Raw genomic sequence first — 14,606 nt, forward strand, 5'->3', positions numbered from 1 at the left:
GGCGCGTGTCTCGGGTCGGGGGTGGCGGGCCTCGAGGCACACAGGGCGTGTGGCGTGTATCTTGGGTCGGGGGCGGAAATTCTCGAGGCATGCAGAGCGTGTGTCTCGAGGCGGGTGGCGGAAGGGCTTAAGGCACGCGTCTCGGGGTAGGGGGGCGGAGGGCCTCGAGTCACGCAGGGTGCGAGCCTCAGGAAGGAAGGCGGTGGGCCTCGAGGCATGTATGACACGTGTCTCGAGGTAGGGGCTTAGGGCCTCGAGCCTTGTGGCACGTTGGCAACACGTAATCTGCGTGACTCGCGGTTGGGGGCAGGGCCCTTGAGGCACGCGACATGTGTGCCTCGTGGCAGGGGTCAGGGGACCTCGAGGCACACACGGCGTGCACCTTGGTCCTCGAGGTATGCATGCGTACCTCATGTGGGGGCAGGGAGCCTCGAGGCACGCTTCTGCCATAGGCACGCATCGTGTGTGCTTAGGGTCGGGGGCCATTAGGCAAGCACGCCTCGAGGCATTATCGTGCCCCCCATCTCTAGGGGGGCCGCATGGAACAGTGCCTTGGTGGATGAGTACAACCAAACATGCTTTGCACAAGCTCAATATGCATTCCAATTTCGTCGGTTTTGGAAGTTAGAATCAAGGGAATCCCGTAATGTTTTTGGGAGCTCTTTTTTCGATAACTGAAACTTCATTATTTTGTGGCTATTTCGAGGTGGAAGCTGTCCTGGTTAGCTGCTTTGCAAAAGGCAATCTTCTTTCTCCTTCCCTTCTTTCTCGATCATTGACTAGTTTGTTGCTCTGTTTCTTTTACTTCATCTGTTGTATTTTCAACTGCTTATATGGGATGTTTCTGTCAACCAATATGAAAGTTTGAGTTTATTCTTAGTTTTTGTCGAGATGTATAAGCTTCCGCTGTTTGTATGTTCATATGAAACATGTGATAAGTTGTAAAGGTTGGGCTTAATGAAGTCATCTCGGTTGAGTCTCTTTGCTTAAGAGTAACTGTTACAACACGTCTCCTTCAAAACATGCTATAGAGGTTTTTCTCTTGGCTTTTTGTTTGATTTTAACGCATGGTGGATTTTGTATAACTTTCCAGATAGACTTCATGAAAGCTTTCAAATGCTCCTTTTTATGTCTGAATTTGTTCCTAAAAACTGACTCTGTGTCCCCCTTTTGAATTATGAACAAATTGTTGTCTGCCTGCATATTTAAGTTGGCATCTCTGTTTCATGTATTTCGAGATTGTCCAATGAACCAAATGATTGGGGATTTATATTCTTGATCAGTTAAAGGCAAGATTCAGTTTTCTTTCTTGAGACGTTGTTGAAATATCCATTTCTTTGTGCTAACAATTTTGAGCTTGCTGTGTATTTGAAATATGGGGGATGTATGAGTAGTATGTTGCTTCAGTTTGTTCTCTTATTACTCAAAGAAAGTAAAATAAAGTTTGGATTTCTCTATGAGGCATTACTGCTGGAATGTGCTATAACTCCTCTTCATCTTGTTTGTTATTATTCTTAGTTTACGATCATAGCTGAAAGCTTGGGTGTTTTATCTCGGTTTTCCCTTCGTATTTGTTTTTTTTTTTTTCTAGTCTTAATGAACAAGTTTAGTTTCATTATCAAAAAAAAGTTACACAATATGATTATGAATTCAGTATCTTTCTGATTCTATCTTGCTGTTTTGTGTGTCATCAAATCTTTTCCTGTGAGTTCTGCATTAGTCATTTCTTTTAAATGGAGATTGCTTAGTTTCTATCCAGAGTTTTTTTAACTAATATGGAGACATTCTGGATGTTTGCCTTGTTGATAGCAAAATGTATTGTTAAAATATCTGCTTATTCCTTTTTTCTTTGTTTCGCATGGACTCTCTCCAAATGAGTCCTTGGACTCCCCACCTCTTGCATACTCCTCAAGTTCATGCGTCAACCTCCATCAAGTTCGAAAAGGGAAGTTAATTTTAATTGGTTAAAACTCAAATTAGTGGCAGCAGCTGCTTAGTAGCGGAGTAATAGCAGTCCCAGAAGGCTGGATATTAATTTGATCATTGCTGCAGTAGCAGCAGGCCAAAGGGCTAAAATGAAGATCTTTTTTTTGGACTCTAAAAGTCCGATAATAACTCAACAGCAGCAGCCACTGATTGTTTTTGACAAAAAGTCCAGATTCTTTCAAATTTCCTATCCAGTAAAATTTACTCAAATTATTTCATTCAGTCTAATGATTTGTCAAGTTATCGAAAACGATCTCCGCTGGGTAAAAATAAAATCTAGGTACACTTTACTCCGCTTTATGGAAACACTGTCTATGTTGTTGTTCAAGGAGTTCATGAAATCCCACCAAAAGTATCTTCTCTTTCTATTTTCTAATCAAAATATGTGCACTATTAGTACAATTTATGTCTTTGATGTTTGAAGAGAGGAAATGGAGGATATTTTATGATAACACTTTTGGATAACTCATTTTCCAGAGACATCGCTTTTATAAACAAATAATAAATGACAGAAAAGTATATTATTGATAGTTTTTTCGTCTTATATAATACAACATTGAGCATACAGGGAGATTTATTTAGAGGTAGATGTAGAAGGAAAGGTAGAAGAAGAGTGATCAGTACCCTTTGTGCCAGTTGAAAAAAGGACTGATTGGTTTTCACTAGAGGTTACTTGCATCTCATCATATTTGTCTCTTAAACCTTGAAAATTAAATTCATCATCGTAACCACTTGAATCGAAGTTAGACTCGTCAACGTTCAAACGACCTTCAAGCATGTTTACTACTGCAGACATGTTTGGCCTTAGTGCTGGAGATGGATTAGTACATCGTAAGGCCACTTTAATCATCCTCAATGCCTCCTCCTTGTCGTAATAGGAACCTAACCTTGGGTCTACTAGCTCCAAAAACTTGCCCTTTTTTTGTAGAACCAGGGCCTGAAAGAAGCACAATATCAAATGGGAAAGCTTATGAAATACTAACACGTCTACTTGATCAACACAAAATGAACTTCTCATCAAGCAACTGAGACGTGCTTCAAATGTTTACTATTCATGGAACTGATACCAAGAGATGCTGGTTTCTTACCCAATCAAGAAGACAAACATAATTCTCATCAGGATGATATTTCATGTTGTTCTTCCCAGCAACGAGTTCTAATACAACCACTCCAAAACTGTATAAATCTGCTTTATGTGTTAAATAACCCCAGAGTGCATATTCAGGGGCCATATAACCTCTGCAAAAACAAACTAACAAAGTTATACGAGCTTGATGAACAGGAACGTCCTGAAAGGCTTAAACTAATGCTCTATACCTCAACACTAGGTGAAAATGGACAGCAGAAGTAATTGTAGAAGCAATTGTTACACCTTCTTCCATTATAAAACTGATTACCAGCGTTTGACTTGCATGATTTTGAAGAGAATAATCTCTACTAGTTTACTATAGTTGTAATATAAAACACGGATTTTTTAAAGACGGGTAGCTTTGAAGAATAACTTGAAATTTTAGGTAACCTTTATAATCTGTTGAGCACTTGGGATCAATAAGGTGCTAGCTATGTACCTTTTGGAATTATAATGAGTAAAGATTACATTCAGAAAAAAGATACATACAACTGATATGACCTAAATGGAAGGATGACATTCGAAAGGGAGTATTTTGAACAATTAAAATTTGATCAATCAATTAGAGTAGTTTAGAAGCTCACATAGTCCCAGCAACCCTGGTGGTGACATGTGTTTTTTCCTCGTCATGAAGTTTGGCCAGACCAAAGTCTGAGATCTTTGGATTTAGGTCTTTGTCAAGGAGTACATTGGTTCCTTTGATGTCTCTATGAATCATCTTTAGAGGTGATTCTTCATGTAGGTAAGCCAAGCCTTTAGCAATGCCAACACAGATCTTTTGCCTAGTTGGCCAGTCCAGTTTTGGTTGACAGTCTTCAGGACCTGCAGTTCACTACAAATTGAAACTAGGCCAATATTCACACCAAATCACACACACACACAGATGAAGATATAAACATCAGAATCATGCCAGTTACATTATTGAGGGAGAATTGGGATCACCAAACTTCTTTTTGGTTTGGCGTGGTGTCCTTTTTTACTTTTACCTCAAGTAAACACCAATAACCAGTGTAACCCACAAGTGGGTCTAGGGAGGGTGGTTCATATTTTGCCTTAAACCTACCCTGTGAAGGTAGAGAGCTCAAGTAAAATATATCAAAATTAAGTATGAAAAAATAACATTACCAAACAAAACATGGGAAAGGTTATTGTTCTCCATGTACTCATAAACTAGTAAAAGTTGGTTCCGCTCAACACAACATCCGTAGAGTCGGACGAGATTTGGGTGATGTAAGCCTGACATCATGCCTATTTCATTCACAAATTCACGGTTCCCTTGTCTTGACTTGGATGAAAGCTGCTTGACAGCAATTATAGTACCATCTGCTAGTGTACCCTGAGCATCAAAAAAAATTCATGAAGAGCATAATTTGTCTGAAACATCCAGTAGAATTTCCACAGAGAGGAAAAAGAAGAATTATGAGAATTTGTATATATATTCACCTTGTAGACAGATCCAAATCCACCTTCACCAAGCTTATTTGCAGCATCAAAGTTACTTGTGGCAGCTTTAATTTGTCTGAAAGTAAATATACCAGTTTGCAGATCTAGTCCTCTTAATTCTACACAACAGTAAAGGAACAAGTTTAGGATGTTATCTCCCACAAGATAGATAAAAGAAAATTTTAGCTTGAAAAGCATACAAGAAATTCTGGAAAGTTTGCAACTTCAAACCCATATCCATCACCCTTGTTTTCCCCAACCTTTAACTAGTGAAATCATGAATTTGGATAGTATTTAAGTTTAATGTGGCAGGAAGTCTTCCAAATTGATAATTACACCTAGTACAATCATTCACATGTACTTCAATTTGCAAAACCACTCAATTTGTCACTTCATTTTGATACAATTCCAAGATTCACCCATAATGCAACAGAATTTTTTTTAATTACATTCTACTTGTCAGGCATAAACCAAAATTGAGGTCTAGAATCACCTTGTTCCATCAATTTCCTGTTTCTTCTTTTCTTCCAAGCAACAAAGAAAATCATCAGAACGAGAGCTAAAGAAGACGTCACTGCTCCAGCTACAATTAGGATCTTCTTTTTCTGATTAGAAGAGGTCTCCTGCTGAGGAGGGGGCTTGAAGTCTAATTACAGAACAAAAAGTTCAACAATATAATGTTAGGCACCCTGGAATTTGCTTGCATATCGATTATAGATATTATGCATAACTTATTCAATGAGAGAACATCTAATCTATAGCTTCTTGACTTCAACCATATAATCATGAGTGATGTTGTACGAATTCCAACTCTGAAAAGGTCTTAATTTTTAAATAAGATGCAAGGGTGAGTAACTTTTGCGAAGGAGACTTTCTTACCATGTGACAGTGAAGAAGAAGAGATGCTACACCTAAAAAATTAAAGTGAAGACAGAGTATTACTAGCTTCCAGAGAGATGGCAGATACTAAAGGACCATAGTGTCCTCTGCTCGGGATTGATGTAGTTCCTTTCCCAGCATACTGGAAGCGCACTTGTATAGATTTATCTTTTACTGTTACATTAAACTTTTCTTTCAAAGCTTTATCAACTCCTCCGGCTAGTCTTTTAATATCAAAATCTTTAAACTTCAATTTGTCCTGCATTCATTTAAACTAAATCAGCTGCAGCTAATTGGATATTTTACTGTATCTAATTCTCTGACCTGTATGTATACATCAAATATCCGTCTTCCAAGACTTTGGAAAGATTGGTTGTCTCTGTAAACTATTTCTGCAAAATGAAGTGTCAAAGTGTAGTTTCCATTTGCTAAGCAACGTCCAAAGTAAGTCATAGATAAAGGGGAGAGGTGAGCTGTCATGTAAAGTTGAGATTCATCTCCCTTGATAGCAGATACATTTTTTGCTTTGTGGTCATCCAACGATACGTTGGTATCCCAGAAATGCCCTGTACTGCTGGTTCCCCAGTTCCCTTTCCAGTAAACAAATTTTGCAGCACCTGCTGAGTCTTCATCTGCTATATAAGTAGTGTTTCCAACAGTTACGTTTCCTCCACCACAATTTATGTGCAATGAGTACTTGTCTGCAATATACAAACCAGAGATAGGTTAATATAAGACAATGATAAAACTGTTCAGTTCTGATTATCATAGAAACTGTCTAGTGCTAAAATGTTCTCCATGACCTAACTAGTTTACAAAAGTAACCAAATTATGCCATGACCTAACTAGTTTACAAAAGTAACCAAATTATGCCTTCCTACTCATGTCTATTGATTGTCAACAAGAAGCTGGTAAGTCCTGCGCAATGGAACAATATCAAACAAAAGATTTATATGAGAGAGTAAATTCTGCTCAAAGAGTGAGTACTCACCCTCTGAACACGGACTGGCTGAGAAGCACTTCCCGCGCTCTCTGAAGTAGTTGAAAGAGGTCTCAGAGAGGACAAGTCGTTTTCAAAGAACAATAATCAACAGTTTGTTTGACATTTAACACTTACACAAAATTCTCGACCTTAAAGCTTCTGAATAAGTTTCTGATAAGAAAAGAAAACCAAACATGGAATTCTGAACCATATATGCATAAAAGAAGATAGGAGAAAGTGTAAGACACACAAGGATCATACAGGTTGTCCCGACAGGAAGCTGGTTCAGAGCTTTCATCAAATTTATTGTAGGAAAGGTCTATCACACTGCATCAAAGATATCCGACATGGTTAAGAGCTCATCAAGTACTTTCAATCTAATGAGAGGCCTTTACTTAGAGAAAATAGATTTATATGCAATGAAATTAATGACAATTCAGTTAATTAAATCTCAATATCTTTGTTTATTGCCCATCAAACAAATTTACACAAAGCTATCGTTGTTCCTCACTCGAGAATTCAAGTTCTGGACTAGGTATCTATGAATGACTTTTTAATCTGATTCTCTATGTGAGCAACCACATTTTTGGTTGTAACCTTTAATGTTCACCTTGTTATACATGTCCTTTTTTAAATTGAGTTCAAAAGAATGACTAGTGTATATGCAAAAGCAAGACAAAGAAGTACACTTACTTTCTGGTATCTCGACTAGTAAGCCAATTTGGAATTCGTCCAACAAAAGCATTGCCAGTCAGATACCTGGCAAGCAGAAAATATCTGATTTAAGGAGGAGATCACAAATTTGAAAATGCAATATCTGCATTACATTTTCAAGAGCATGATCTCATCTGCACACAACAATGGAAAGAAATTGCCGATCAAATGAAGGCTCATTTTTCTGTGCAGCTCACCTAGAGAAAACTACTGATCTATCAAAAAGAAACTATCAGAATCTCAGAAATTTGTGGGAAAAAAATAAGAAATATCATGTAAAGGCATTTGCCATCTAAGACTGTTTCTGTCATTGAAGCAATTTTCTTCGTTTCTTCAAACGAAAGTAAAGGGCTAGAGCATTTGGAAGAATACAGAAGATTGATGGATGAGCCATCAACAGTCATATACTAAGACTACTATAATGAAACAGAGATGCAAAAGAAATATTTCCACATAATATTGTAGGAATCTTCATGTTGTTTTGACTTACGTGGCCTCCATCTGAGTCACGTGCTCGAGATTTGCAATTCCTCCTTCAAGATTGTTGAAACTTAGATCTCTGCAATGACCAATAAACAGAGTCGAACTCAAAACAATGTTCAATTCCATTGGCTGTACAAACTATCGCACAATTGTTAAAAGCTTAATTAAGTTTAGATAAAGGATAGAGTAAACAAAAGCTCCGATGACATTTTTGTAAAGATCATTTTGTTTCAAGAAAGAATAAAATTGGTCCATTCAGCGAAAGTGAGGTATGTTGTTTGCATCTCTTCAAGATTGAATGACCCATTGACCTCTCCCATTCAAAAAGAGTAGGCTAGTCGAAGGAAAAGAAGTGGAATTACAAAAACCGTAAGTTGACCATTTCAGCTACAGAATCATGAATATTTCCATGTATATTACAGCTTCTCAAAACCCTGCAGTCAAAACACAGTTTCAGAGAATTGACTTTCCTTGATAAAGGATGTATTGGAAATTCCATTTGCAATTCCCAAATCATCAAGTACTCACAATTTAGACATCCTGGTCAAGTTTGTAAGTGATGGAAATTCTGAAGCACCTCCGTTCAGGTCACTGATTCTTCTGTATATGCATCATCTGAGCCTTAATTATCTTGATTTCTACTATGCTTAATCATAAGAACATTGCAAAAAGCAAAATAAACTTTTCATATAAAGCGTAAACTTACAGTTCTTCCAAACTGCTCAAAACAGAAAAACTTGGGGGTAGTGGTCCTTCAAATCCAGAACCTTCAATTTCTCTGTCAAAAGAGCATATACTAATTCTACTGGAAATTTCTAACTTGTATAAATATATTAAAAGAAAATACTCACAGCATCCGGAGGTTTTTCCAACTCTCAAAGTTAGGCAGTTTCCCAACAAAGCTGTTACTAGTTATCCTACTGTGTTGATGCCAAAAGGGAAAGCCAAGAATTCAACTTAACATATGTGGAAGAAGACTAAGAAATCTCATCCTCAGATGAATATTCAAGTGCACTCACAGTTCATCCAATTTAGTAAGATTATTCAGTTCCACTGGCCACTCTCCTGTGAAATTATTAGCTTTCAGATTGCTGCAACAATCAAAGTTCATAGACTTTAGAATCAAACGCAGCTCACACTTGATCTGCTCTAGTAAAAACACACAATGTTTTAAAGCAAACACTCATTCATTTAAAGTGATTAAGCAATTGGAAGAGGTGTCCTTGCTAAGCATGGGTGAAGTAACACAACCTTAAAGAAGCATGTGCCTAAAGCAGTAACACGCAAAGCAATCCGCAGGCATGATTTTTAAAAATGAAAAAGGGGGATAAAAAGACCTCTTTTTTTTTTCATTTGAGTACTAGGGCTCCTCTCTTCATATGCTTAGTGATCTCTTCGTTGTCATTTTCTACTTCTTCTTGGGTTCACTACGACTCTTCTTCTATTCTGTTTATTCTAGATTTGCTTCTTTCTTATTTTTCTTCTCCTTCTGTGTGTTTCTTCTTCTTCTCCACTTCTAAGTTGACGATAATTTCAATTCTTTTCTCTCATCCTGTCAAAAAAATTATTTCTGTTTTTCTTTTTCATTCTCTCTATTTCATTTTCTATTTCTAATATCTTTATTCAAGTACATACAATGTTTTGAAAGAATTTTTGGAATTAAGTATGTTATTGTTGTACTATATGATATTGAAAGCAGTAGAGTCAGTTTGCAGTTTTGATGTTACAAATAATAAATTTCCATATGTTAGCTATTTTAGTGTTTCATCCTAAAATTATACGTTTAACTTCCAAGAAGGTACACTGTACAAGTGTCTTGCTTCTCACTTATAAATAGCCTCAGAAGCAATTTGAATTATTGCACTTCTTGATTTCTAAAAGACTACAGAGATGCATTTATTATCAAAATCAACATGCCTTCATTGATGACAGTTATAAGCTATGACCTATTCCTCCTATCTTGATGGACGGTGACCAAGTATGGAAGCATAACTCTCTTATCATTAAGAATAACCTCCACACCACGGCCTTTCCTAATGACGGGACCTTGCAAAGAACTGCATCCTACAAAGGTGCTTAAACTAGAATCTCAACCAAACACAACTAAGAACCCGTTTCCACCTCAGAGTTGGTCCTTAGCATAAAATGAGGCTCTCAGGTCTCCAGGCGACAATGGTTGGCTCTCAAAACCCACAATATTGACCTTGTTTTCAAACAATTTTGATCAAAACATCCTCACTTGACTCAAAATTATATCACTTTCCCTTCATTGGAAGTACACTTACATAGCCTTAATACCTGGAGCCGTATCCTATATCTCTTGCCTTACTTCTCCTTTCAATAGTACCCCAATGTACCAGACAAAGCATTGTCCCCAAGAGATAGTATAATGGTTAAGATATAGGAGTGTATCAGACATAGCATTGTCCCCCCAAGGAGATAGTTGAATGGTTAAGATATAGGAGTAACAATTTGAAACTCAGCAACAACACTCAATGTGAGCTCATCTGCTCTAACCTAGGTCGACAGGCTTATTGGCACATGTGCTTGTGGGATGTAGTAAGCTATCATGAAGACCGATTGAGATATGTGCAAGCGTGCCTGAACACCACAGCTAAAAGAAAAGTACCAAACGAAACATCTATACATGGTCACCTTGCAAATACAGCTCACTCAGTCTCACATTTTGGATTTTCATAGTCTACTCCCTAAACAGTAAACAACCATCTGCAATTCTCCATTCTATTCTTAAGCTTCATTTCACTTTTAACTCACGATCACATCTTCCACACAATACAAACAGTAAATTGACTTGTGAAAAATCAGTTAGGAAATAGAGGAGTAAGGAAGACTTACAGCATCTCTAAATTGACCAGATTTCCTACTTCTGCTGGTAACGATCCATTAAACAAGTTAGTCTCCAAACTCCTGAAAAGTTATGATGACTTCAGAATATTTCAAGTAGTCATGTACAGTCAGACTGAGAAAAGTGAAAGCAAGGGAACTTACAATCTCACAAGCGAGGTCATATTTCCTATGTACTCAGGGACATGCCCAGATAACCGATTATTAGAAATAGCCCTGGAAAACTTCAAATTCATGAGAAGCCCTAAATCAAAGGTTAAATTTTAACAAATGCATATGAATAAATTGCCTCACATGATCTCCAACTTGGTAGACGCCCATTCAGGGGGAATTGTACCATTTAAGTAGTTGCGGTTGAGATCACTGCAAAAAAGGTAAAATCATAATGATTTTAAAAATAAGTAGAATTCGAACTGATTTTTTAACAATTGTTCTGGATGCTCTCAGTACATTTTCCTCAGGTATGGTAACTTCGCCAGAGATGCTGGTAGGACACCTGCAAGATCCTGTCCTGTGAGAGATCTGTTAACAATTAGAGCAGCTTCTGTCAGAATCACTAGATTTAGAAATAATCCTGTCCTGTTAATATAATCTCAATCAGTTTCATAATGCAATGAAGTGGTGATTAGATAATTCCAGAATTAGTCGTGTGACATTCAAATATTTAGATAAAGACATGGTATTCTAATTTCTAACAATAAATCTAATACCAGTCTATTATAAGCTTATACCTAATATCTCTAACAATTTTCTTTGAATCAAGATATCAACCAAAACAGTAGAAGTAATCCAAACCAAGGGTGTGTTTATAACTTATATTCAAAAAAGGATACCCTGAGGACTTCCTCAATATGCCAAAAATTTGTCTTAGCAGTTTAATCTGGACCAATACTTCACCCATTGCCCATGGATAAAGAAAAACCATTTCAACATAAAAAAAAACTAGAACAAACATATAATGACGGATTTTAAACTGTAACCGAGCATCGCCTATTGGTTTTATACCCCATGAAACCAAACATAAGTCAATAATTTTGCTTCCTAAGGAATTCAGTAAAGGGTCCAAACTAAAACAACTTTAAAGTAGGCAGAAGCATAACTACATTAACACATCAATTTTCATAACTTCAACAACTACCTAACAAAACACATCCATTGGAGAGAAGGAGGGAGTAATATTGGAGACTCACATGTTTTCCACATGACAAAGATTATCAAGAAAAGTGCAGTTGCATTCTAGCATATTTGTATACCAAGGCATATCTTTCCTTTTGGGTGTACTCCAATTTGAGTTCCCATCACAAGGGTTTAGCTTAAAATCCCAATCTTTTTTCCCCAATTGATCAGCTATTTCTCTAAGAGCTTCCACTGCCAATCAAAGTAAATGGGCATCAACTTTTTTTCACATACATTAACAAAAAAATGAAAAAGTTCAAATCTTTTTTACCTTCATCTTTAGGAAGTTGACCAGTGTGTGCTTCAATGTTGTCTGCAGTAAAGCAAATAACTATGGTGAAGAAGATGAGAAAGATATTGAAGATTCTTGGCATGGTCCCTTAAACTTCAAACGCTTGAGTACTACTCATATGAAAATTTCAGTGATTTTTTTTTGGGTCTTTTTCTGAGAAAATGAAGCTGCTCTGAGGAAAAAATTGTTTAAAAAAATGGAGATAATAGATTTGAGGAGAAGAAGACAAGTTGCTGAAAAAGAATTTGAACTTATGGAAGCAATGATGAACCTTTTCTATATAACTATATATATTCTATATCACTATAAAATAGCTTGTTTGTTTATGGTTTTTATGACCCAAAATATTGTGTACATAATTGCATGAGAAGGAGAATTTAAAATGAAAATGCTCTTTTCTTATACATAAAGTTACTTTTAACTCCCATATTTAAAGTACTAATAAGGTGCCACATGGCAATGGCAGATGATATTAGTACTCCGTCATTTTCAAAAAGAATATTCTAATTTAATTTTAAATAAAATTTAAAAAAAAAATTGTGAATTTAAATCAAAATTATATTCAATATAAAAAATGTATTTTAATCTTGTTATCCTAAAGCATGTCATGTGAAAAGTTAAAGTTAAAGTAATAAAATGTTTCCAAAAGAAAAAGTTATTTTTTAAACAGATTAAAAAGAAAATGAGATCATTCTTTTTTTAAACGAAGGGAGTAGTATATTATTAATTTCTTAGTTTCAATATATATGATATATTTCAATTTTGATATTTAGATAAGTTTTTCTTTAATTAAATCTTTTAAATAATTTGAATTATAATTATTGTGACTAACTATATTTCTACGTAGTTTTTAAATATGTAATCTTATTTATTTATTTTTAAGATAACATTTTTATACTTAAATTTATGATAAAAATTAAATTATTTGACTATCAAAATTAAGTGGTGCAACATAAATTAAAATATATATATATAAAAGCATTATATAGCAATCCTCCATTTCAATTGATTTATATTAAGTTCATTTTAATTTTCTTCTTTTAAAATATTTTTTTTTAGACAACTCATATAATAGGATTAAAATTACGATTTAAAAAGATATTTTAATACATTTTCGCCCCCTCATTTAACTCCTTATGCCCCCATCCCGATAGGCCACCTCCCGCCCTACCCCACACTCTACCCTCATAAATAAATCATAATAATATTTATTTGAATTATGTACTAACATTTTTTTTTAAAAAAAAAATCTGAAATATATTCAAATTTTAATTAAAATTATTATAAAATTTATCAAACTCTCAAAAAAAATTTATTTTTACACTATTTAATAGTATATTTTAAAGATATTATCAAACTATTTAATAATTTGATATCGTAACATTATCAAAATTATCTATATGATCAAAATAATGTTATCACTTTTTTATGGTATCTGATTTTTAGTACAGTATTAAATAAGAACTACTAATAATTAAATTTATATTCTATAATATCATTAATAAAGTTAATTTGAGTGTAACCAGGCCAAGTGGAATCAATTAATATGGATGGAGGAGTATGCATGAAGCCAATCTAGAAGTGGTTCTAATTGATTTCACACTAATGACACTATTAATGATAAAATATATCTGAAGATATAATTTTTTTTTATTTTGTTTTAAAATAAGATAAGCATGACAGTTGGCAGCTGGTACCTACTTTTACATCATTTAGTTAAAACTTACTTAATTAAGACACTAAAGTTCATATTTATACTAATTATTAATTCAACTTGTGTTCTTTCATCTCTTTTTGCTTTTTTACTTTTATTATTTTTCTCTTTTTTTGGTTCTGTGTTGCCTGTTTTGAATGTCTGACTATGATTTTCAAGAGACCAATTTTAAAGACTTTCTTTTAGTATATATTATATTATATTAAAAAAGTGAGAATATATTTCGTTTTCTATAATAAAAAAATTTGGCCACTATCAAAACTCATAAAACAACGGTTTGAAACTTTTCAATTGGGGACCTTTGACTTTTCCTTGAACAAATATATAAAAAAATGCATATCACCAAATATTGCTTTAGTTGGTTATCTTTTTGTTTACGTTAACAAAAACAATTACAGTATGATATTGTTAAATAATTAGTATTTACGTTCATCATGTTTTGTTTACTCCAATTTAGTCCATGTTGCCTGGCAGGGTAGAGCTAGATAGATCCAAAGTCAGTGCTTTCTATCGTAAATAGAACTCTAGCTCTATTCGTATTGTTGAGTTCTTTTGAGTAATATTTTTTTTTAAAGTACGCTGGATATGTATGTGTTGTTCCAATAATATTCTAAAAGCATTTTATCTTTTTCTTCTAATGACTTTTTCTTTTCTTTTCAATTATATACCAAGATCCCTATTCAAACATGGGGGTTGCTTACATGACAGAATGTTGGTACTGATGGTAGCTTTACAAGGGAAAATGGGAAAACTGGTATTGATGGTGTGATCAGAGATGAGAATTTAGATGATCAGGGATACTTTAAAAATATCGACGAGTGCGTGTGGATTTGACACAGGTGTAATAAAGTTTTCGGAGAGTTCGAGAAACATAGTGGAGACTCTGCTGCTGCATTTTCAGGTCCTATAAAGTGTGATAGCAACAATGTAGCTGAATTCAGTG

At 35.0% G+C, this 14,606-nt stretch overlaps 1 protein-coding gene across 1 annotated transcript; it reads right to left on the reverse strand.

The window, feature by feature from the left end:
• Nucleotides 1-2,455: 2,455 nt before the first annotated feature.
• LOC107011290 (probable LRR receptor-like serine/threonine-protein kinase At1g07650) lies at nucleotides 2,456-12,350 on the reverse strand. Its single transcript, XM_015210711.2, has 24 exons — nucleotides 11,929-12,350; nucleotides 11,672-11,849; nucleotides 10,932-11,003; nucleotides 10,776-10,844; nucleotides 10,626-10,697; nucleotides 10,473-10,544; nucleotides 8,636-8,707; nucleotides 8,468-8,536; nucleotides 8,323-8,394; nucleotides 8,145-8,216; nucleotides 7,979-8,050; nucleotides 7,624-7,692; nucleotides 7,113-7,178; nucleotides 6,681-6,746; nucleotides 6,555-6,590; nucleotides 6,429-6,469; nucleotides 5,762-6,138; nucleotides 5,501-5,696; nucleotides 5,052-5,204; nucleotides 4,559-4,677; nucleotides 4,241-4,451; nucleotides 3,700-3,937; nucleotides 3,075-3,225; nucleotides 2,456-2,923 (listed from the first exon to the last, which is right to left on the reverse strand). Exons 1-24 carry the CDS (start codon nucleotides 12,029-12,031, stop codon nucleotides 2,561-2,563), a joined length of 3,009 nt encoding a protein of 1,002 aa, XP_015066197.1. The 5' UTR covers nucleotides 12,032-12,350; the 3' UTR covers nucleotides 2,456-2,560.
• Nucleotides 12,351-14,606: the final 2,256 nt, after the last annotated feature.

The sequence above is a fragment of the Solanum pennellii genome, chromosome 2, assembly GCF_001406875.1.
Source record: "Solanum pennellii chromosome 2, SPENNV200".
NCBI lineage: Eukaryota > Viridiplantae > Streptophyta > Magnoliopsida > Solanales > Solanaceae > Solanum > Solanum pennellii.